Source organism: Muscardinus avellanarius, assembly GCF_963383645.1.
Source record: "Muscardinus avellanarius genome assembly, chromosome: 5".
NCBI lineage: Eukaryota > Metazoa > Chordata > Mammalia > Rodentia > Gliridae > Muscardinus > Muscardinus avellanarius.
The window spans coordinates 15,229,352-15,254,051 of record NC_137790.1 but is presented as its reverse complement, the minus strand read 5'-3'; the positions used below and the strand labels follow the sequence as shown (position 1 = coordinate 15,254,051).

Below are 24,700 nucleotides of genomic sequence, written 5' to 3'. Positions count from 1 at the left end.
TACAAACTATATCCCAAACCCTTTTTAATTTTTTTTTTAATTTGAAATAGGGTTTCTCTAAGTTGCTGAAGCTGGCTTTGAGTCTCTGAGTCTGCTATATCAAACTCTCAATTACTGAGATTATAAGCATGTTCCACCAAACCCAGCTCATTAGTATTTTAATGATTTCCATTTATTGTCGAACTTCTCATATTATACATTTTTCTGATTTTACTTACCTCTCTTTGTTCTCTTATAGTTCATTGAGTTTCTTTAAGATGAATATGTGAATTTTTTGTTGAGTAATTCATGGATCTCTATTTCCATGGCAGCGGTTATAGGATATTCATTTGTTGCTTCTTATTGTTTTGGTTTGCTTTTGTTTTCTTGGTCATCTAATTTTCTCATTCTTTGTGGTTCATGTAGCCTTGCCTTGGCACTTCTCAATTCAAAGGAGGAGACACAGCCAGGGATGGTAAGTGCACACCTGTGATCCCAGCTTCAAAATAAGGCATAAAAAGGTTTGAGTGTAGGTTAGTGGTAGAATATCTCTGGGTTCAATCTCCAATATGATCAAACATTAAATAAAATAAAGCAGTATATGCTTCTTTTAATCCTTATAGGATGGTTTTGGGGGAGTGATACTTTATTTTGCAAAGCCTTCAAGTGATGGGGCTGGCTGTAGGTTCATGGTTGAGGGGTTTATGGCCAGGTCCATGATTCTTGTTGGGTCTTCAGTCAGGTATGTATTTGGAGTTGTTTTATATTTAAATATATCCTATTATAATTATTATTCTCACCTAATATTTTATTAATGTATATGCTACTTTTGCTTCTGTGTGATAATTTTATTGAAGACATTAGTGTGGTTGTATTGCTAGAAATATTTATCATGGTAACTGCTTTTCTAAGTAAATCATGAGTAAAAAGGCTTTAGTCATTGCTTAGCTCTATTAAGTTCATATACTTCATACCCTCTTATCTCAAGTATTTCTCACATCAGAATAAAAATCAATATACACTATGAACAATGATTACTGAGGAAAATTGGTTATGGATTGGTAGTATTTTCTTAATTTAATTCAGATTTTCCTAGTTGTTTCTAAAGTATTTATTTTGATATACAGAGTCTTTGATTTTATATGTAGAAACTCTTATATACTGTTACTAGAATTGTAATTCTGTGTAGTCCCTATACAGATCAGTTTGGAGGTTCCTCAAAGGCAGGAATGAAACCACCATATGACCCAGATATCCCACTCCTCAGTATCTTTCCAAGAGAACTGAAGTCAGGATACTATGATGATAGATGTTTATGTTTATAGCAATATAACTCACAATAGCTAAATTATGGAACCGATACAGGTGCCCATCCACAGATGAATGAATAAAGAAAATGTGGTGTATACACACAATGGAATTCTACCCACCCATAAAGAAAAAAAATACGTGATTTGCAAGAAATTGGGTGGGACTAAGTATTAAATTAAGTGAGATCAGCCGGTCTCATAAAGGGTGGTCTGTTTTCTCTCCTATGTGGAAGTTAGAGAGAAAATATATGACATAGGAGACTTTAAGTTATGTGAAGAAAGAAGTATAGAGGAGTGGAAAAGGATTAAGGGATGGAGTTAGGGGAAGGAGGAGAGTTAAAAAAGGAAACACTTAAAATACTATGGCAATATGCAAAAGTATTACTATCAATTTTACTAATGTATATATGGAGGGAGAAAGCAGGACCAGGGTGGAATGGGAAAAAAGTTGGCCAAGAACTGTGTGCATGTGTGCATTTATCATATTGAACCCCACTATGATGTAGAATTGCAGTGCAATAATAAAATATTTTAAAAATCCACTATCGTCTTTGGTTCTTTGAGGGCTTTTTTTAGTGTAAGTAAAGAATTCTAAAAACCTTCTAGAAAAGAATGAGACACCAATTTCTTGTCACCAAACCTTCTAGAAAAGAACGAGACACCTATTTTTTGTCACCAAAGCTTTGTTTTCCTACTTAACACAGTTTACAGCCAGAGGAAGAATGCAGTTCACCTTGCAGGCCACAGAAAATGCTTGCTCAGGTATTTCCTTACTACAAGCAGCTCTCCTGGCTTCTTTATTCTCAACACACAAAGGAAATACAGAAGAGACTACAAGAAATTTTGGCTCGGAGTCTAGAATTTTTCTAATTTCTTTTGAACAAGATGAAAATAATGTTATGAGTAGTCAGCACCTTGGCAGTCTCACTAAAATCAATAGGTGCTCTCTGGAAGTTTGGCTCTAACAAAGCTTTATCCTGACAGATAAAACAGCATTTAGGTTCCAGTGAAGACTCTGAATTGGCCAAAACATTGGTTTCCTCTGAATCATTATTTTATAACACTTGATAAAACAAAGAGAATCATTCTTCTTTAGTTGAAAGACTGACATTTCAGTGATTCAGCTCCTTATCCTGGTCTCTGCCATGGGCCATTTGTGTATTCTAGAAGAATTATTTTCTTTGAGTTGAGGATAAATTTTTTTCTTTCTTACATATTTTCTCATGTTTAACAATTTCCTATTTCTTTCCTGAACTAACACTTCCAGACATAATCTTATTTTATGTTCAAGGAAGTAAGTTAGTGATGGAATACTCTGAAAGTCTGATAAGTGGTGAATATAAATATCACCTTCATTTTCTTTCATATCGGAATCAGGTAAAAAGATTTGTTTAATTCTTTGTTATCTCACCAGAAACTCCTCCTCCAAGAGAATGCAGAGAAAACCTGAAAAGAATGGAGTGCACTCCTCTCTCCTCTCTCTTTCTCTTGATCCCTGCCCTCTCCTTACTCTGCTATTAATCATTTTGAGTAGAAAAATGATTCAGAATGAGACACATATTTATTTTTCTCCAGTGGACACTGAAACCATATGCATTCATTTCCATATGCTGTGATACTTCAAGAAAAATAAGGACTCTAGATTTTATTCTGACTTTGATGAGGATACAAAGTGGCCATTCTACTCAGTGCAGTGACGAGGAATCAGGGAATTCTTGGAATTCCCCCAAATTCCATCCATTTGTTTTGGAAGAGATGATAGTTGGGGAAGCGAAGATCATTCAACCTTTTACTTGGGTCCCTTTGAGCCAATTCAAAGTTGTTTTTTGTCAGCATCATATGCCCCACTTTCCCATCCCTAAGTGATAAAGAGGATCCCCCTGACTGTGAAAACCTATATCTAGAGAAATGACCATTCCTCTGGAGTCCTTTTCAGTTACAAGTTACTTTGATGGATGCTTTCTCTGATTTGAGGGAACCAGTAGCTATGGGAGACAGCCTCCACCTGTCGAATGATGCTTGGTGTCCTGTTTGTAGTAGCTTTATTTGAATGTGGTCTGAGCCATACTGGATGGATTTTGGATACAATTTCTTTGAGAAGACTAATCTTAGCATTCAGACAATGATAATATACAAATAAAGATTTTCCAGAAGCAGTGTGGACAACAGTTGTGGATTGCTGGAAAATATCATCACATGGAGCTCTTCTATGTCTGTGTGTCTTGAGAACAGATTTGCTGGTTCCTTTTATTCTGAATGATCTTTTCAAGGATGTATGTATAGCAAATAGTTTTGGAAAATAAATATGCTTGTTTTTCTCTGGGGCAAATTCTAGACATATTTACTGTCCATTTTCATGTTCATGATGCAGGCTTCCTAAGCCCAAGTTTCCTTCCATATAAAAACACTTGACTGCATATGTGTCATTTGGCTTTATAGGAAATGAAATTTGGGAAAGTGATGCAAATCCTAATTCCTGAATTCTGCCGTTCCCATGAATGATAAATCTTTTGTCTCTGACCTAGATGTCTCACGCTTGCCTCTAGTATTCATGAAACTGTGACACATTGACTTGTTAGCATGCAGATAGGATAGAATATCTGGCTTTTCAGAATTTCCAGTGCCCAATTCCAATAAGATTGTTTTCTTGTTGAAATCATGGAAGTATTGTGCCATTGTTCTAACCAACTCTGTAGTTTTGACAATGATTTAATAAAAAACTTTAGTAGCACTATAACAATCATAGTAAAATTGGAATAATAATGGGCAATTTATGAAGCAGTAGCTAGCAGAGATTAAAGTTATTAGAAGATAAAGAAATATTGTGCTCTATTAAAAGCACATCTTAAAGTCTTAAAGGACACTAAGAGAAAAAGTGGACAGGAAAGGAATAGATGTGAAACATGGTGTAGACAAGTAGAGCAGTAGATGGATCTGCTAGATGTTTCTCTAAAGCAATTCAGGTATGTAACTTAGTCCTCCATGAGAAGAATGCCCACATTCTCCAACTATGCGAGGTAGAATTGTTTAGGTACTTGATTTAGGAGGTGGCGTCTCTAAGGGATTACTCAAAATACCTAATGCATAGAATGTGGGAGTCAGTGGCAAGAGCTTTTGAATACTTAGGGCACCTGTCAATGAGCAAAGGCAGTCAGTCCACTAGGGGTCAGCAGTTGCCAACTACCTCTCATGGGTGAGACATCAGACCCAGCCCTGAGGTTAACAGCCAGGATCTGTGCTTCCTGGAACATCCATTGCTAACAATGTAACCCAACATTTTGAGTGCAGATTGCTAGGTAGAAGATTGAAAGACTTAGGAGGCTAAGGCAGGACGATCGTGGTTCAAGGACAGCCTCAACTACTTAGTGAGGCTCTTTGCAACTCAGTGAGACCCTGTTTCAAAATAAAAAAAAAATAAAATAAAATAAATAGGGCTGGGGATGTAGCTTGGAGGTATAATTACCCTGGGTTCCATCCCCAGTACTTTTCCCAAAATTTAAAAAGCAGAGGACACACTGCAGGTAGAGCAGTGCAGGGAGTGGATTCTCAAGAGCTGGGTACATGGACTGCTGGTTGGTAGCTGGCAGCTCCCCTTAGGCTCTTGGCAGTTGTTCAGAAGCAGGGTTCCCTGCCATGACTGTTCCTGGCTTAGCAGAGAGTACCTCGGAGGCTTTCATGGAGGGAAGGGCTATTAGAAAAAATACAGCAGCGTGACGATAACCCCTGAGGGAATGACAGCTGTAATTTTCTTCTGAGCAATAATCCAAAGACAAGATGACCTTAATAAAGTTTCTAGGCAGCATACCCCAAACAAAGCACATGCTATTTCCACTTCTCCTCTGTTGTTTCTAGAAGTGTTTAGTAATGGTGGCTGGCATCTAGTGCAGACTTTATTCTGACACATTGTTTCAAAAGTGATGATGAATAGAACTCAATTATTTAGATGATGGTGATGATGGTTACTTAGCCCTGAAAAAGGGACCCATTGGATCTCTGAAATAAGGGATGTAAGATGTTATTTGCCTCTCAGGAACATGTGTTTAGAAAAATAGTATTCCAACTTTTTATAATAGATATTTAATATTCTCTGGATAGATCAATGTTTATTGCAGCTAGCATATATTAACTTCATATGGGGCACATCCATGATCTAAGGAAGGCTTTTAGGTGTTATGTGCAGCCTTTAATGTGGATATAGTTTTCATTAAAGATTACCATGCATAATACATTTAAATATATTTAATAAACTTTTCATGAAGGGCACTGTGAGGCATAGTCATGGGGCACTGGAATGAGGGTCACAAGACTTGAATTCCAGGCCTGACTCTGCTGGTAATGAGCTATATGGACTTGAATAAGTCTCACCTACGTAATGAGTGAGACTCACAAAGTTCTCTTACACGTTTAGACATAATTTGATTCTGTGAAAATATTACTGTGATAAAAATGAGGATACATGTTCAATGGGTGGGGGGAGCAAAGTAGGGTATGAGGGAAACCATCAATTGCTGGGTGTGTATGTTTCTATCACTTTGAACCTGATTATGATGTTTGATGACAATGCACCCAAAAAAAAATGAAAACATTTAAAAAATAAAGACACACAAAACACGCCAAACACAAATGATCAACTGATCTTTGCCATGAATACACAGGCCATGAGCACTACCCTCAGCACCCCGAGGAAGCAGGAAAACACTCAACTCTGATTGGACATCTTTCAGAGCCAAGCACAGCTGGGGCTGGCATTTATCCTCCAAGGAGAAGTCAATGGCTCAGAGTGAGGAATATTGTTTTTTGATTGCCTGTGATTGCATTAGCTGCCTCAGGGCCCCAGAGCTCTGGCCGTATATTAGAAGCCCCTCCAGGACCCTTCTCACGATCAGTGTTTTGATCTCCACAGCCATTCACTGCAGGATATTAAACCAGACTCCTGAGGACCAAGCCACCACCATCAGCCGTAGCCTCGGGGACAAGAGAAAGTGGAAGCAGGTCCACTCTAAGTAACCTGCCAAACAAATATAGACTTGAAAAATGAAAACTACCTTGATGTGTGTTTCCATTTCCTCAGAGAGATGTATTTCTTCCATTGGTAATAGATGTTCTAACTTTAATCTGGTAAGTACACCTGTAATCGCTACCAACATTCACTTTAAACCTAAGTATTAACTAAGTACATTGAATTGTAGCTTTTGAGAATATATCAACAGAGCTAAAATTTTAAATGTATGTTTTTATCTGTTTATTTATTTCAGTGCCATGGATTGAACCTAGAGCAATCTACCTCTGACCTACACCCCCAGTTCTTTATTGTATTTTTTTTTATAGAATCTCACTAAGTTGCTGAGGGTCTTAACTAAATTTCTGAGCCTTGCCTAAAACCTGCAGTCCTCCTGTCTCATCCTCCCAAACTACTAGGATTACTGCGTCTGGCAAGCTTATTTATTTTACTTTCTTCTGTAGGTTAACTTGGTAAAATATGAGATCTAAGAAAAGTACTTTATTTTCGAGATTCAGCATATAGAATGTTAGGGAACATATAGAGTGTCAAAGTTAAAGTTTAGTTCAGGCCAAGGGAGGAACAAGAGCAGTTTATAAGCCTACTGTGAATTTAGATGTCTATGCTGTGAGAGCTTTTTCATCCAGGGGTATCGTTGGATATAGGCAGTTTATCCAAGGACCATGCAACTATCCATAAAGTGATAGTGATGAGGCAGTGAGCTTCGAAGGCAGTGCGGTTCTTTGCCTTCTTTTTGATTTTTGGTCTTCTCATTATCTTTGTCAATTAGCAGTGACTGCCCTCCTGCAGGGGCAGTGACCCTGTACTTGACCTGACACCATATTGAGTGATGGAAGAATAGAAATTGGCTGAACTATTTTCAGGTATGTACCCTTGAGATTTCTTTGATTTTTGTCTGTGGAACTAACTGCATTGCTTTATTGCCTTTGGGCTCTAAAGAACCACTCACTTTCAATCTCATTAGTACATTTGTTTCCAAAAAGCTAGGCAAAGTTATAATCAACAAAAAAAAAAAAAAAAAAAAAAGGCAAATTGCTTTCTGCTATGCCACCACAAAAATAGTTTTCTTCTTTTTAACTTATCTTTAGATATTCAATGTGTTTTGGCCTGTTTGCCTTATCAAAGCCATCTGTAGCTATGATGTAACCTGGATTATGAACTTTAAAGAAATACAGTGCTCTTGCTTCACATTGGTCCTTCCTTTCTAAACTATTTCTAGTCAACTATAATTTTGAGAATCTAAGTGGATGAAACTGGGATGACAGTCTACTTGAAAGACTTTCAAACTGAAAGAGTCAGTCTCATCCCCAGGCATGGTGATGCCATGCTTGTAATCCTAGTACTTGGGAGGCTGAGACAGGAAAAATCGCAGTTTGTTGACAGCCTCAGCTACTTAATGAGGCCCTCTACAACTTTGTGAGACTTTGTTTTAAAAATAAAGAATAGAGCTTTTGAGAAGCTGAAACCAGAAGATCGCGTTTCCTGGACAGCATCAGCTACTTAGCAATGCCCTTTGCAACTCTGTGAGACCCTGTTTCAAAAATAAAAAGACTAAAAATAGGGCTTGGGGTGTAGCTTGGAGGTAGAATGACCCTGGGTTTCATCCTCCAGTAACACACACACACACATACACACACACAAAAAAAAAAAGAATAAAAAATAGGACTGGGAATGTAGCTCAGAGGTAGAGTGCCCCTGCGTTCCCAGTGCCAAATAAAAAAATAAATAAAATAAGAGTCTGTCCCTGGGGCAAGTAACAGTGCTAGAAAAGGTCATTCTGTTTTAAAGAAACGTGAGTGGGCCTGACTCAACATGAACTCAAGTCGTTTTTCATCATCCCATTAGTGTCTACAATCAGCTTCACACGCTCAAAAATAACTTTATTTAACTAACCTGGCAGACACTAAAGAGTATGGGCAATTAAATTATTAACATGAAGATAGCAAAGCTTATATTGGAGAGTAATCTGACGGCATAACTTTTAAATACCTACCACCTAAACATTGTCAGTTTTACATGATTTGAAGTCAATATTTGTTCTTTTCTAAGATATTCAGGTACACAATAGTTTGTAAACTTCTAATGAATAAACACGCAGTTCCTTAATTGCATTTATTTCTGATTTACACATAAGCCATTCATTAAGATATATTTAGTTTTCATTTTCCCTTCTGAAGATTCACAAAAATAGAGTATAGCTAGACCAATGACTGTCAGTCAAATTATTTTCCAGACTGGCCATAAAGCATGGATATTTATTTTCTCCATATTTGAAGCATATGATGACCAGAAGTAGAGTGTAATCAAAGTCTTTAGATATAACTCAAGCTTCGATGTCTAACTCATGTCAAAGCTCTAGTTCTACATTTATTACCTGTTCTAGAAACACACTCAAATTCTGAGTGAGCCTTCCACTTCACTGAACACAAAAGGGCATAAAAATAGGACTTATTCCACTTGGTTGAGAATGATACAGAATGCATGAGACATTTGGTAAATAACATGGACTCAATTATAAATCTATAGCTTTTATCCTAGGCAAGATATAGGCAGGAACATGTTCTTATACCATACATTATGTTTAACTTTTAGGAGATTAAGTTCCTTATATTTTGATGAGTCTAGAGTAAAAACATGAAAATTCTACTGGAACCTTTATATACAGATAGGAAAAAGTGTGTGTGTGTGTGTGTGTGTGTGTGTGTGTGTGTGTGTACAGTACTAGGGACTGAACTCACAGGATTTCTTATAATAATTATGCACTCTTATTTTTACTACATCCTCAGCCTTTTAAAATTTTTATTTTGAATCTGGGTGTGGTGGTGTATGCCTATAATCATAGTACGTAGGAAGCTTAGACAGGGGAATCCCAAGTTCCAGGCCAGCCTCTGCAACTTAGTGAGATTCTGTTTCAAAATAAAAATAAAATTAGTCTAGGAATGTAACTCATTAATAGAATGCCCTTGGATTCAGTCTCCAGTAACACACACATACACACACACACACACACACACACACACACACACACACACACACATTTTGAGACAAGGCCTTGATAATTGCCTGGTCCTCCTGCTTATCTATGAAAATGCTCTGTAGTATATACCCACTGGGCTGTTACCATATTTTTTGAAGGTGAGTTGTGCACTGAATACACAGGTTTTGTTCTATACTGTTCATTTCTTTTTCACATGGAATGGGAGGTTTTCTTGGTTTCTTCCCTGGAGATTAAATGCAGACTACTCAATTATAAAATAAACTAAGGTTGAACCCCAAGAGTCAAATATCAAATGAAGTGTTAAATGATATCTGGCATATACTGTGAATTTATCATATGTTAAACACTCCACTAAGTATGTGATTGGCATTATATCATTTAGCTGTCACAATCACCTAATGAATTGGGTATCATTTTCTCCATTTTATAGCGAAAGAACAGAGTCTTAGAAATGTCAATTCGTCCCAGGCTGTGCAGCTAGTCATTGACAGGTTTTGAAAATGAACAAGGTCTACTCATGTTTTTCCCTTACATTGAATTTTCCAGTGAGATCTCTTCGTATAATAATACTATTCTATATTCAAATATCAAGCCTTTTCTACTCGAGGCCCCGTGATGTTTTTTCTACAAAGAACTCAAATGTGCTTCCTGTGGGTCAGATTGAATACTGGCATCCTCTTCAGCTCACTTCTCCTTAGAAGAGTGATCAAACTTAGTCTAGAAAGAATGAGCCAAAGTTTAGAATAAGGAGAGTAGACTGGTTAATGGAGCTTGTTTAACATGTGTCCTTCTCTCCTAGCATCCCTCTGTTCCCCAAAGCACAATCAGACATAGCTGCTTTTCAACTAATCTTGTCTTTGCAATAGGCTGTGCCCATTATAAATAAATAAATAAATAAATAAATAAATAAATAAATAAATAATAAAGCAAACAAGCGTGGTCTTGGAAGGCACAATGCCTATGTTTCTCCTCTTGTTTCAAAAATAGTGTCCCAGATGAACTGAGCTCATCCCAGACAATCCAATTTGAGACTCATTAGCAGCAATCTTCACTGTGAATGAATTTTATCTATGTTCACGTGGTTGGCTGTTACTGGTACCCTGAGAAGCTGCCAGGAGATGAAATCCCTCCTTGTTATTTCCAAAGCTCTGTTCCTGCAATCACTGACAGGTCCAGAGGCTTTTTATCACTGTCTCTGGATGCAGGGAGCATCTTCTACACCACATTCTCCATTACTACTGGAGAGGTCAGTGTTAAGCCCCTCTCAGACCTCCCCACCTCTCCTTCAATTCCAACCCTCTACAAGGCACCTGGGTTAGTGCTAGTTTGTAGAATTTAGGTATAAATTTTTCTTAGTTTATAATGCTTTATTAATCAAGGTTACTCAGAAAAATAGAACCAATTATATAACATATACCATCACATGTCATATATAGGAAAAGATTCATTATGAAGAATTGGCTCACATGATTATGGATTATGATTAAGAAGCCCCATCCTTTGCCATCTGTAAACTAAAGGTCCAGGGAAGCAGGCAGTATAATTCCATTTGAGTGTATATGTGCAGAACCAAAGGAAATAGATATATAAATCCTATCCCAAGAGCAGGGAAGACTCGTTTTCCAGCTCAAGCAAGAAGGCAGGAAACAAAAAAAGAATACATTTCTTCTCTGCCTTTTGCTTTTCAAAGGCCCTTGATGGATTGAATGGTATCCACTCATAATGGAGTAATATATTGGGTCCATTGATTCAAATGCTAATCTTGTCCCAAACCCCCCAGAGACATGCCTAGAAATGATGAGCATGCCTGGGCATCTGGGTGCTCCTCGACTAAATCAACTTGATATACGGAATTAAATTACCAGCACACTCAACCCACAGAACTGACTGGTAAATTATCAATAACGCTATCCTTGTCTTGGATTCAGAGACACTTGCTAGCCCACCTCAACTCTTTTTTGACTCATCTCTTTTAGTAGAGGCTGCTGCCTGTATCTCCCCAAATATAAAGCAGCACATCTCTCTTCTGTGGGGAGAAAAAAAACCCTCCTTTCCTGATACACCATAGATATCTGGGTTTATCTATAAATCTCCACTACTTTCTTCTTGCTGAGTTTTTGACTCATGTGGGTTGCTGAATCTTACTGAACATCTAGTATGTGCAAGGTAAGGTACTGAGCACTTGCAATTCATTAATTTATTAAGTCTCACAATGCCCTGTCCTTACCACCTCAAGTTTGAATGTGAGGAAACTAAATTGTACAGTGGATAAATACCTTGCACACAGTCACACAATCAGGAATCAAACAGCCTTCACCTAGCACAGCTAAGATTTTGCCCGAAAATGCATTTTAAAAGTAATGCTCTTAACTACTACCTGTGCTGCCCCCCAAATGAAAGATCTGTGTGAGAACACACCTAAAGCTTCTTGATGTCCATACTCTCTGAAAAAAATTAATGAATTTCACACATCCTAACTCTGTATTTTTTTTTCACACTGGATGATTCCCATGTTTTTGTGTGAGTACTACAAAAAGAGTTTCTTATTCTGGTTCATATTATAAGAATAGGTTAAGAGAAGATATATTTTATTCTCTAAATATTTGTGCCATTTTATCAGGGAAAAAACTCTCCAAATTCTCTAATATAAAACTCACAAAAAGAGTTGAATAAAAACAATAGTGCAACTATGTAATTCCAAACAAAATAAATTTATTTAACAGAAAGAACATTTTTACAACTCAAAGATCACTTAATAAATAGTCAAAAGTGGAAGAGGAATAGCAGAGATATAGTTAAGATACTAACTTGAAGTCATTTTTTTCAAAGATCTTTGCTGACTATGTGGTTCTAAAGTCCATAGAAATAAAATTCAAAATTATCTTGCACTTTTGAAAACAACTCATAGCTAACTTAAGAATGTTTTGATTCAGCAGATAAAATAGAAATAACCAATAAATAGACCAAAAATTTAGCTGTGTTCCTAAAGTTAACTACTTAGCAATCTCTGATAGAGATGAACCTATCCAAATACACAAGACTACATAGGCTTCTAAGTCTCTTTAGATTCCAACATTTATATATTTCTGGTACTAGAACATAGTAGTTATAAGCCAGATCCAATGTTAAATATATACATGATATACTATAAACTATATATATGATAACTCTAACATAATTATATAGATGATAACTAGTAGAAAATATGTAAATTTAACTTTTTAGGGATTCATATTATTTCACAATTGAAACTTATTTCTGTATAATAAATATGTCCTAGTGATCTAAACTTCTTAACATGCTTTCCAACCCCAGCGTACCATCAGCAATGCTTGAGAGATAAAAGCTATAAATACATCTATAGTTTCCTTTTTTTTTCTTTTGGAGGCAGTAATAGAAGGATTCATGCTCATTCACTCACAAACTCATACACAGCATTTTTATATTTAAAGAAACTAAGTTCCTAAATATCTCAGAAATCAATCAATACATGTCATATCCTCTTTATATTCCTCACTTACTAGGCAATTGCAAACCTCCAGTCACACAGCAAGTTGGCTCATAAGTGCTAGAAGAAGATTCCAGGAGTCGTGGCCCAGGTGCCACATTGACCACAGGGCTACAGGAAACAGATTCACAGATCTGAGATTGGTATTGGCAGGACTCGTATTCCAGAGACTGGTAACTCTGAGACATAGAAGTCTTTAGTGGACAACACTGGGCCATGTAGCTCGCAGGCTGGCGTCTCTGGATTACAAAACCCCTTTGCTGATTGCATCCTGACTGGAAGGGCTGAGAAACACACTCCAACACTGCCGAAGAACTTCCTGATTGGCACGTTGTCCTTTCACAGGGCTTGTGATTGGAACAAGTTGTTTGGACGACTCTGGGGATGTAGGTACTTTGGACACAGACATCCTCCGTGAACTGGCCCTGCTCACGGTTGGTCAGTTGGCAGCTGGTAGTCTCACTGCAGTTCTCTTGAAAGTTGTCCAGGAGCCAAGTTCTGCTGTGGCAGCTGCTGGGCAAACAAAACCCATCTTCAAAGCTTATAGGATTAGAGGCATGTAGAATGGCAGAGAGCGGCGGGGAGCTATAGGAATCTCCCAGTGAGTGGCAGGGGCCATGAGGCATATTGCTGAAACTCTTAATTGCACTTGATGCAAAGAACTCAACATGCCAAGTGTGAAGAATGCTGGGTAGATTATATACTACTCAGAAAACTGGGTGTTGTCTTTTTTCAGGACTCCTTACACCTCACTGCTTTAGCTCATTTGAAGAGTAACATCTCATTAGTACTTGGTTTAGTTATATATGAAATGGTGTCCTATTAACAAAGATGGAAGTTCACTTGGGACCTTCAAAATGGCTTTTAAGTTAGCTCCAAAGATGACTCATAAGGGTGAGGTTGGTCCAGTATGAGTCCCAACATGTCATCCAAGCTAATTTTTTTTCCTTAGCCATCATGACTCTTTATGTTGGAAGGTGGACAACAAAAATGTATGTGGAATCAGCCAACTGAATGCTGGTTAATATTTAACAGTGGAATTTTAAGAGTGCCAGTGTAGCAACCATGCTAAAATGATGTCCAAGATGTCTTTAGTCCAAAGTAGATCCAATGGAAATCACCTTTGGGTCCTGGCATTTTCAGTTGACTGGGATGTGAGAGGACTTTGCTGTGGCAGTCCTTCCATACTGTTCACACAAAGTGCTGAATGTGGCCATCATCCTATTAACCCTCTCTCTGTGTGACATTTTGTTCCCTTACCTTGAAGTCTTCTACATAAAATCTTTGCACATTCATAGGTTATTGTTTCTTCCTTTGAATTATTCATGGAGTGTTTTTTAATGGAAAGTAGGAAAATTCTTTACTTTTTTCTTTGTTCAAACACTTTTAATATGATTTGGCAAGAGGGCAATATTGCTGTTGAAATAAGGAAAATGATGAAAGTTTAAAAATATGTAAAATAACAAATACTATACTGTTCACAACGTGTTCTATGGGAAAAGGAAATTATAAAATGGTTATTTCATTATAATTTTTCTGTCAATAAAACAATTGTACATACTTATGGCTACAGTGTGATAAGTTGATACGTGTACACAAAATACAGTTATCAAATCAGGTTAATTGGCATTTTCATCTTCTCAACATTTATTAGTTCTCTTGTTGGAAATTTTTTAATACTTCTAATTTTTTTAAGTATATCATAGATTGTAGAGTATACTAATTCTACCATGATATATTACACCAGAACTAATTCTTCTAACTAACTCTCTTTTGGTATTTATTTTCTTAATTCTTTTCATCCCAATTCTTCCAAACCCTTCTTAGTCTCTATTGACCACTTTTAAGCAAATTTTGATCACATTTTATTACAAATGCGAATTTATAGCAAGTATTGAGCTTATGCTCCTAAGATATTGGTAGTTTTCCTCTGTAACAAGCCTACTTCTGATAAGCTTTTCATTTTTTATTTATTTTGGTTTTGTTTCTTGACTGCAGACAGATAATCAACTTCCTGGCTTTATCCTGTACCTAGCAGCTCCAGACTCATGGCACATAACCTACCAGCATAATTTCTGTAACACATACTACAAATTAGCTCAATTTATGACAATGAAAAAGATATAAATATCGCGTGCTGTGTGTGTGTGTTCACGTGTGTGTGTGCGTGTGCTTCAGAAGATTCAACCCAGGGACATTCTACTTCTGAGCTGTACCTCCAGCCCTAATTTTTCACGTTTTGTTAGGAAACAGAGTCTTTCTAAGTTGCAGAGAGCCTCCTTAGGTTGCTGAGGCTGGCTTCAAACCTGTGATCCTCCTGTTTCAGCCTCCTAAGTACTAAGATTATAGGATTGTGCCACCATGCCCAGCTCAGAAGCTTATTCTTATTTAACACAGTGTCCTAGTGTCCTCTTTCAGATCTGATGAAAACCAAGCACATGCAAGCACTCTGAATAACTGTTGTCAAAAAGCCCTGCTTGATAATTGAAGGATTGGAGATATTATAGTATATTTAGAAGTATGTATCTGAATATTACACATTCAACTCGCATGCAACACCTGTAAGTAATTTTCAATTAAAAAAAAATACTCCCGTGTGTTTGAAGATCCCATTATGCCTGCTCATGAGCCCTACAATGGCACATTTAATTCTTAAGCATACTATATTTGTATTTACTCTTTGACAGAGGCCTACATTGTAGTATATAATTCTCCTTCTTAAAGGGGGTTAAATAGATTCTCATTGCTCTTAGAATAAGATCTGTTCCCCTTAGCCTGAACGTAACACTTCACAAAATCTGGCCATTGCCTCTTTTTCTAACTCTACCTCTTGCCCTTTCCTTCTATTCAGTATTCCAAAATCACAGGCCATAACTCAGCTCTCTGAGCAGGTCACCTGTGTTCTCATCTGTGTTTCTTACATGCAACCACTTCTTTGTTTTGTTTTGTTTTTCCTGCCTGCTCCTAGGCCTCACCCTGTATATTCAGTTCTTTTCTATTGGTTCTCAACTTGAGTGAACTCTCCTTGTTGTCCTTATTATGATATCTCAAAAAAAAAAAGATTCCATGTTAAGGATCCAATTATTTTCTTTAAATGAATGTAGGATGAATTTATTTGTTGCTTTATTGTGTCTTTGCCTATTATGGATTCTATGAAGGCAGGAAGGGTAATATCTTTTTCACTCCTGTATACCCAGCAGAGAACATCCTCTCATTGCCACAGAAGATCTCCATGCATGAATTCTGAAAAATTAATGAATGGAAGAGGCTAAATAAAAATGATTCCACTTATAACTAAATGTATGTAGTACTATAGCTTCAAAATCTGGACAGATCCCAAATGTTCAGAATTGGCAGTAGTACTGAACTTGAAAAAATCAACAACCTAGGCCTACTTTTTTGCTCTTGTTTTGTAAAATAAGAATAAAATTACTAAAAGGTTCACTTATGAGCATGGCACAAGCTGAGTGGGTCACTTTAAGATAATGCTTGATTATCTGTAGGCATACTTTTTAGAATTTTTACATTGAAAAGGGCAGAACACAGAGTCCTGTGGCCAAAGTGTGTAGGCAAAGCAGGACATCATAGGGATGGGAATTTATACCATGTCTACAGCAGAAAGCCTTGTTATTGACCGCAAAATGTACAGTAAATGAGAGAGGACTAGTGAAGTTTCAAACCTCCAGTGCCAGCTGGTGATGTTAAGATGATATTCCCTGAGTTCTTTTCCCTTTGGGACGAGGCATTAACTTGCACAATCTATTTAATTAAGTGCTGAATTTACCTGTTTAAACATACAATTTTGACCCGATGAGTCTATGCATATACAGATTTCGGTCACTGCTGGATATATAGAGGGAGTTACCGGCGTATGACAAAGGCTAGGGTGAATTGTTTTCATGCAGTCTACTAAAAACTAATATTAGCTTTGTAGGAACGTGGATTATGATAATTACATATTCTATGTCTTAGCATTCATGAGACATGGATAGAACCAGTTTTTTTAGTTTTTTAATATTATCTCAAGGTGATGATATTGAATGGTTTCAGGATTCCCTGATTTCTTCTGGTCTTGAAGTACCCAAATGATTGCACCTGCAGTGGCCTGGCCTAGCCACAAGAGCGTGGACTATTAACATGAGGGAAGGAATTAAATAGAAGATTCTAGAGCCAGAATCCCAGGATGCTAAACAAGACCTTCAGACACACTGTCACCTTGAGTGATGGTCTTACTGTCTTCTATGATCTCATTTCTTTCTTCTTTAAAATAAAAATTAAAAGAGAACCAACTTATAAGTTTGTTATAGTGATTAAATGAGATTATATATGTGATATCAGATCGCCTGTTATATAGTAAGTGATAAATGAGAGATACATAAATAAATTACTAGAAAATTTATTTCTAGTCAGATTAAAGACTTTTTATACAAAGAACTTGTGTTATTTGCTTCCTTAGTGCTGAGTTTCTTGAGTTCTCTCTATATTCTATATATCAGTCTTTTATTGGAGGAATAGTTGGCAAATTTTTCTCTCTTTCTGTTGGCTCTCTGTTGAGGTTCTTGATAGTTTTCTTTGCTGTACAGAAGCACTTCAATTTCATGCATTCCCATGTATTGATTCGCCTTTTAGTTTCTTATGCCTTTGGGGTCTTGTTGAGAACGTTTTTTTACCTGTGCCTATGTGTTGAATAGTTGGACCTATGCCCTCTTCAAGGAGCTTCAAGTTCTCTGCTCTGATTTCCAAGTCTTTGATCAATCTTGAATTGACTCTTCTGCAAGGTGAGAGAGTGGAGTTTATTTTCATTTTTCTGCATATGGTTAACCAATTTTGCCAACATCATGTGTTGAAGAGGCTATCTTATTTCCAGTGTATGTTTTTGGACCCTTTGTCAAAAATCAATTGGCCTTAAGTGTGCATATTTCTTTCTGAATCTTCTATTCTGCTCTATTGGTCTATGTATCTGTTTGTGCCAGTAACGTGCTGTTTTTATTACTATGGCTTTACAGTATAGATTTAAGTCAAGTATTGTAATGTCTCCTGCATGATTCTTGTTGCTGAGAACTACTGTGGCTATTCTGGGTCTTTTGTTGTTCCATATGAATTTAAGGACTAATATTTCTATGTCTGTGAGTAATGACCTTGATAAATAAATGGGTATTGCATTAAATATGTAAATCACTTTTAGAAGAATAGTCATTTTGATGATATTTATTTTGTTTATCCAAGAACATGGAAGATCTTTCCATCTTCTAAGGTCTTTGTAGATTTCCTTTTTCAATGTATATATTTTTTGAAGATGTCTTTTACCTTCTTTGTTAGGTTTATTCCAATTTTATTTTTCTGTGGGGTGTCCTAAATGGAAGTGACCTATCATATGATTTAGCAGTACCTCTTCTGGGTATCTACCCTAAAGTATGAAAATCAAATTACCAAATTAATGCATGTGTGTCTATGTTATTAGCTACACAATTCACAATCGCCAAACTATGAAACCAGCCAAGATGCCCATCAACAGATGGATAGATTACAAAACTATTGAATATGTATACAATGGAATTTTACTCAGCCATAAAGACGAACAAAATTATATCATTTACAGGGAAATGGATGGAATTTGAGAACATTATGCTAATGAGATTTGTCAGTCAAAAAAAGGAAAAAATCGGATATTCTCCCTAACATATGGAAGTTAGAGAGAGAGAAAAAAAGATTATAAGAGGAACCCTAGATGAAGGAGGAGAAATCATAGATGAGCAAATAAGGAAACCTAACATGGGGTTATGGGAGGGAGGAAGAGAAATTCTAATGTACATGATGTAAGTTAACAAACATATCAAAGTCAATCACTAAGCCCAACATGAGAAGGAGGAAGGGCGTAGGGAATGGGGTGGGAATTGGGGAAGGATTAAGTGACTGATATATGTGTATATGCCTCTAATATCTTATACTTCATTAAGATGTATGATTACAATGCACCAACAAAATAATTAAAAGAGAAGTCACTCACACAGAACCACTGTATGGAAATGGAGGAATGTTTGCCGCCAAGCACAAGTTGCTCTACCCCAAAAGAGTTTGTTAATGTGAATAATCAAATTTTTCTACATGTAACATCTTATAAAATAAGTGAAGTGCCATATAATCCTTGGATACTATAATTCAGACAGATCGAAAGGGTTTAGTTTCTGTAATTCTTCAAAATGTATAACTGAAAATACTAACGATATTATTTTAAGTATGGAAATAGTTCCTCGTACTTTGCTCTGTTTTAATGACAAATAAGTTCCTTAAAATAGAAATATAAAAGGGATCATAGTAACACTGATTTTTTTCTCTGAGACTCAAGTCATTTGTTACTTGAGATTAACATAAGTCATTTACAATTCACTTATACCAGACTTTTATTCAAATATCAAAAAAAGGGAGGGTAGAGAAAGTTAAAAGAAAAAAAAAAGAAGTTACACTATTATAGAGTCTGTTTGGTGAAAACTTGAGATGTGTTGACATGATTGTACATGCCTGTTTTCCCAGTATTTGGGAGACTGAGACAGGAGAATCACTTCAAGGATAAACTCAGCAACTTGGCAAAGCCCTCAGCCACTTAGTGAGATCCTGTTTCTAAATTAAAAAAAAAAAAAGAACTGGTTTTGTAAGTCAGGGATGGGGTTCATTTGGATTCAATCCCAAGAAAAAAAGAAGTAGAAAAAGAAGAAAAAGAAAGAAGGGAGGGAACAAAGGATGGAAGATATCTTTATCATCTGAGCTTACAGTTTGTATTTTCCAACCCCTTGTCCCTTACATCTTTGATGTACAAGTATCATGGTTTATTATAGTAATTATATATTTGTTTTTGTTCCTCTCCCTGAATGCACTTCTGTGTGCCTGCCTTGGAGATTAGCTTTCAATGACATGATTTGTCTGCCTTTGTTTGACCCAGAAATATGAATTTGTTTTTGAGTTCTCTTACTTCTATGAATACTGCATTTGTGATAATGTGCCACTGAGATTGTGCTAAATCATCTTTGATGATAATGATAATCAAAGAATTGTTGACAAGTAGCTTCTCTAAAAAGAGCTCAAAGCAGAAATGAATTCGTGTTAAATGTCACTGACATAATACATCCTGGAGAACATTACACTAGCTTCATTTCATTCATGTATTTATACAATTCACTGTTGAGTATTCACTACTTGTAAAATTCTATTAGACAAGATTATGTTTTGTGTATTGAAGGAACAAGGATAAATAAACATAGTACTTATTAATGACAGTGATGCTTGCAATGAAGCATTAACAATAGTAAATTTTTACCTCATTCATTTATTTTTTTTCATTGGTGCATTGTAATCATACATCTTAATGGAGTACAAAGTGGTAGAGACATACATGCATGCACATATCAGTTATTTAGCCCTTCCCCATTTCCTACGCTATTCCCTCCCCTCTCCCTACATTTCATGTTTGGCTTAGTGATTGATAGAGGCTTTTTTTACTTAAACAAAGTATAAAAATGCTAACATTTTGTTGGGAATGACTTAACCCTGTTGATTCGGGAGGGCTACTTAAAAGGGATGAGAAAAGTTATAATGTTTCCATAGGGTTTGAAGGAAAAGATAAATGTAGCATTCATTCTAGAGGTTCTAGATTATGAGCTCAGGTCTACACAATGTGCTCGAGAAAGTGGGCGTAAAGTGTGTTGGTGGTGAATTATATGTACAAGGGAGAAGCACTGGGGATAGGGGATAGGTGTGCTCAAATAGTCTTTGAAGTTCATTAAAAAGAAAGATTATCTAAGGTTTTTAAATGAGCATCTCATTCATACATAAGATACAAGTAACATAAATTGCAACTCAAAATGTCTTAATAAATTATAAGATGTATTAGCTCACATAAACCCAGGCCTAGAAATAAAATGGCTCAAGCTTTGTTGTTCTGTAAATCTCTAGGCTATGGCTTCTTCCATGTAATGCTTTATTTTTTTTTAAATAAATAAATGTTTTATTGCAGTTATGCTAGAAAATGTTTTAAGAAAAAGTGACAATGATATTTATTTATTTATTTATTTTAACAATTTTTTTATTGAACATAAGTAGTATACATTTACACTATATTTGGTGCCCTCTCCCCCCGCCCCCATTTTCCCTTCCCCCCTCCCACCAATGGTTGTCCAGGTTAACCATGTCTTATTAATAATTTTACACATGTTCAGGTGTAGACCCTCGTTAATCAAGACCGGCCTTCCTCCTCTCCTATCTTATCATCCAAACTTAGCTAGTATTTCCCCTCTAATATCTGGAGTCCCATTGGTATTGTGTTTCCTAGTTTGGGCATATTAGAGGAAACATATGTATCTTCTCCTTCTGTGCTTGGCTGATCTCACTTAACATAATGTTCTCCAGGGCTTTCCATCTTCTTGCAAATGATATAATTTTGTTCTTCTTTATGGCTGAATAGAATTCCATTGTGTGTATTTCCCACAGTTTTGCTATCCATTCATCTGTTGATGGTGATCTGGGTTGGTTCCATATTTTGGCTATTACAAATTGTGCTGCTATGAACATAGGTATGCATATGTTGCTATAGTTCTCTGAATTCAACCCCTTTGGAAAGATACCCAGGAGTGGTAGAGCTGGATCATATGGTGGATCTATTCCCACCTTTCTTAGGAATCTCCACACAGATCTCCATAGTGGTTGAACTAGTTTGCATTCCCACCAACAGTGTAAAAGAGTTCCTCTTTCCCCACATCCTCGCCAGCATTTGTTGTTGTTTGATTTCTTTATGCTTGCTACTCTGACTGGGGTTAGATGGAATCTCAGTGTAGTTTTGATTTGCATCTCTCTGATGGCCAGTGATGAAGAACATCTTTTCATGTATCTATTGGCCCTTTGTATCTCTTCTTTTGTGAAGTGTCTATTTAGTTCATTTGCCCATTTCTTGATCGGGTTGTTTGTTTTGCTCGTGTAGAGTCTTTTGAGCTCTTTGTATACTCTGGATATTAGCCCCCTATCAGAATGGTGGCTGGTAAAGATCCTTTCCCATTCTGTAGGCTTCCTCTTTAGGTTATTGATAGTTTCCTTTGATGAGAAGAAACTTTTTATTTTGATGTTATCCCACTTGTTTATTCTTGCTTTAATTTCCTGAGCTTTGGAGGTTTTGTTGAGAAAGTTACTGCCTGTGCCAATATGTTGTAGTGTTAATTTTAAAATAATATCAAGTCCACATGCGATATTGATACAGCATTCCACCTACACAAAATGTGAAGGTAACGAGGCTTGTTTCAACACACTTCCTGTGGAGAACTTTTCTAGAAAGAGCTGTCCACACAGTATCTTGTTTCCAGTCGGTTTAAGTCAGACGCCATGCTTGTTTTGAGACAACCCCTTTGGACTCAGGTGCCCTAGATGTGACAGATTCAATCTTGAAACCCAGCAAATAGTGATGTTCATTTAGAGAACGAATTATGTGTATATAATAAAGGATGCACAAAAATCAATTTATTACAGGAGGAAGAGAGGTGAAGCAAACAACTTTGAAGGCAATGAACCATAGACAACTTATACTCCATTACGTATTTTTATTCCCACTAATATATCGGAGAGTGTAGGGAATGGTACTTTCTAGAGCAAGAAAGTGTAATCGACTATCTAGTTCTCACATCCAGATCCACGCCCAGCATATCATGTGAAAAAGCCTTCGCTCTCAATCCAGATCCTCCAGGATTCTGCCACATTTCAAATAGTTCTCACGTGACTCCTACTACATAGACTTAGTGTGTTTAAATAAAAGGAGTAGGGAGTCCATATCAATATTAGAAACATGTCTTAGAAATCTTACGCCTTTTACTATAACCCATACAAGTTTAATCTCCTCTATAACTAAAATGTTTGTTTCATAATACCAGTTACAGTTATCAGTTAAAATCATGTCCTCAGAATCCTATTCTGATGTATACATGTCTGAGACGGAAGTTTAGAAAAGCATTTTGACAGTTCTTCATAAAAAAAAATCCTCCAGGCTAATTCTTGCTGAAGCATCACTGAAACTTTTCTCCTTGGACCAGACCCAATATTAGTTTAACCAGAGTAAAGTATTCTGATTAGGCTGAAATGATCATCAAAAATTAGAGGGTAACATGTCCAAGTGCTGATTTTATTTGGCAGAATTTCTCAGAAACTGACTGGATTGTTAGCAAAGTCTGTTCACCAGGAAGTCCACTCCTGCTCCTGAAATTAAATATTTTACTTTATTTATTTATTTTTGCAGATATGGGGATGGGACCCAGGGGCATTTGACCTCTGAGCTACACCCCAAGCCCTATTTTTTATTCTTTATTTTGAAACTGGGTCTCACGGAGTTGTGGAGGTCCTCACTAAGTAGCTGAGGCTGGCTGGGACCCGCAATCCTCCCAAATGCTGGGATTACAAGCATGTGCCACCATGCCCGGCTTTAAATATTTTATTTTTAGACAAAGAATAGATTTGTAATTCCCAACATACTTCTCAAAAAGAAAGAGCAAGATCTGTGATCTGATATTATATTAACAGAATTTGTTTGAAGAAAAAACATTACCGTTTGCTCCATTTTTCACTTACTGAATTAAGAAGGAGAACAGAGTTAAATGGAAGAAAGAAATATGGATGTTCTATGAGATGAAAATTACCTTACCACTAATAGGATTATGCATTTAATGATTACTTTTCTAGCCAGTAGGATAAAGACTCCAACCAGAAGAAAACTGAGCCTCACTTTGAGGAAGATAATTATGAAATTCAGGTCTAAAGCCCTTAACAAATTAGTATGTAGAAGCTAGATTCACTCTGTAGGAAGAAAACTGGCCAGTCCTGGAAGAAAAATGCATGGGCAGAAGATAGTGGATTTATTGATTAAAAAAAAGGGAAGTCCCTGTATCTACAGCCCAGCGAGTAGCAGCTTTTACATCAGTAGACTAGGGAGTGATTGCTACTGGACCCCAAACACAGAAATTCAACATAAATCACCTGGCAGGAGCTGCAGAATAGAGGGTTCTTTGAGCAGAAGTAGGATGTCAGGCAGAAGCTGGATGTCACAAAGAATACCTGACACATGATACCTTCATAAATATAAAAAATACAATTATTTTTCAGTTAAAGTAATAAAAAACAAAGATAGAATGCTAACTTTATTATATCCATGCTTATCTCAAGACTTATTATTCCTCTTATTAAAAATACCTAGGCAAATAGACCATATTAAATGCTTATTAGTTTGACTATTTTATCATTAAATATTGAGTGCCTTCAAAAAAATCAGTTACTGCCGGGCGTGGTGGCGCACGCTTGTAATCCCCGCGCTTGGGAGGCAGAGACAGGAGGATTGCGCAAGTTCGAAGCCAGCCGCGCGCACTGGCTTAGGAGACCCTGTTTCCAAATAAAAATGTAAAAATAGGTCTGGGAGTGTAGCCTGAAGGTAGAAGGGCTTCCAGGAACTCTAGTACCACCACCACCAAAAAAAAAAAATATCAGTTACTTAAAATATGTTATCATTCCATTTTCTTCAGTTTATTTTTCCTTCATGTATAGCTACATGTATCTAATTGTTTTCTGTATTTCTGTTAGAATTAACAAATAGTTTGCTACATTAGACCTGCTGGCATAGACTTAAGGATCTATATTCTATGAGGATTCAATTTAATTCCTCTGAGATTTAAAGAATAAAAAATTTATACATTCAAATAATATATTTTTACTACCTATAGTGAAGCAGAAAATTATCCGAAGCCCTTCAGATAATTTAATGAAATCAATAATTTAATGAAAGAGATTATTATTATTATTATTATTATTATTATTACTACTACTACTACAGTACTGGAGATTGTACCCAGGGCTGTTCTATCTCTAAG

At 36.5% G+C, this 24,700-nt stretch overlaps 1 protein-coding gene across 1 annotated transcript; it reads right to left on the bottom strand.

Annotated features, from left to right (window-relative positions):
• Nucleotides 1-12,820: 12,820 nt before the first annotated feature.
• On the bottom strand, nt 12,821-13,441 carry KRTAP27-1 (keratin associated protein 27-1; the record flags this gene model as incomplete). Its single annotated transcript, XM_080696468.1, has 1 exon — nt 12,821-13,441. One exon carries the CDS (start codon nt 13,439-13,441, stop codon nt 12,821-12,823), a length of 621 nt encoding a protein of 206 aa, XP_080552594.1.
• Nucleotides 13,442-24,700: the final 11,259 nt, after the last annotated feature.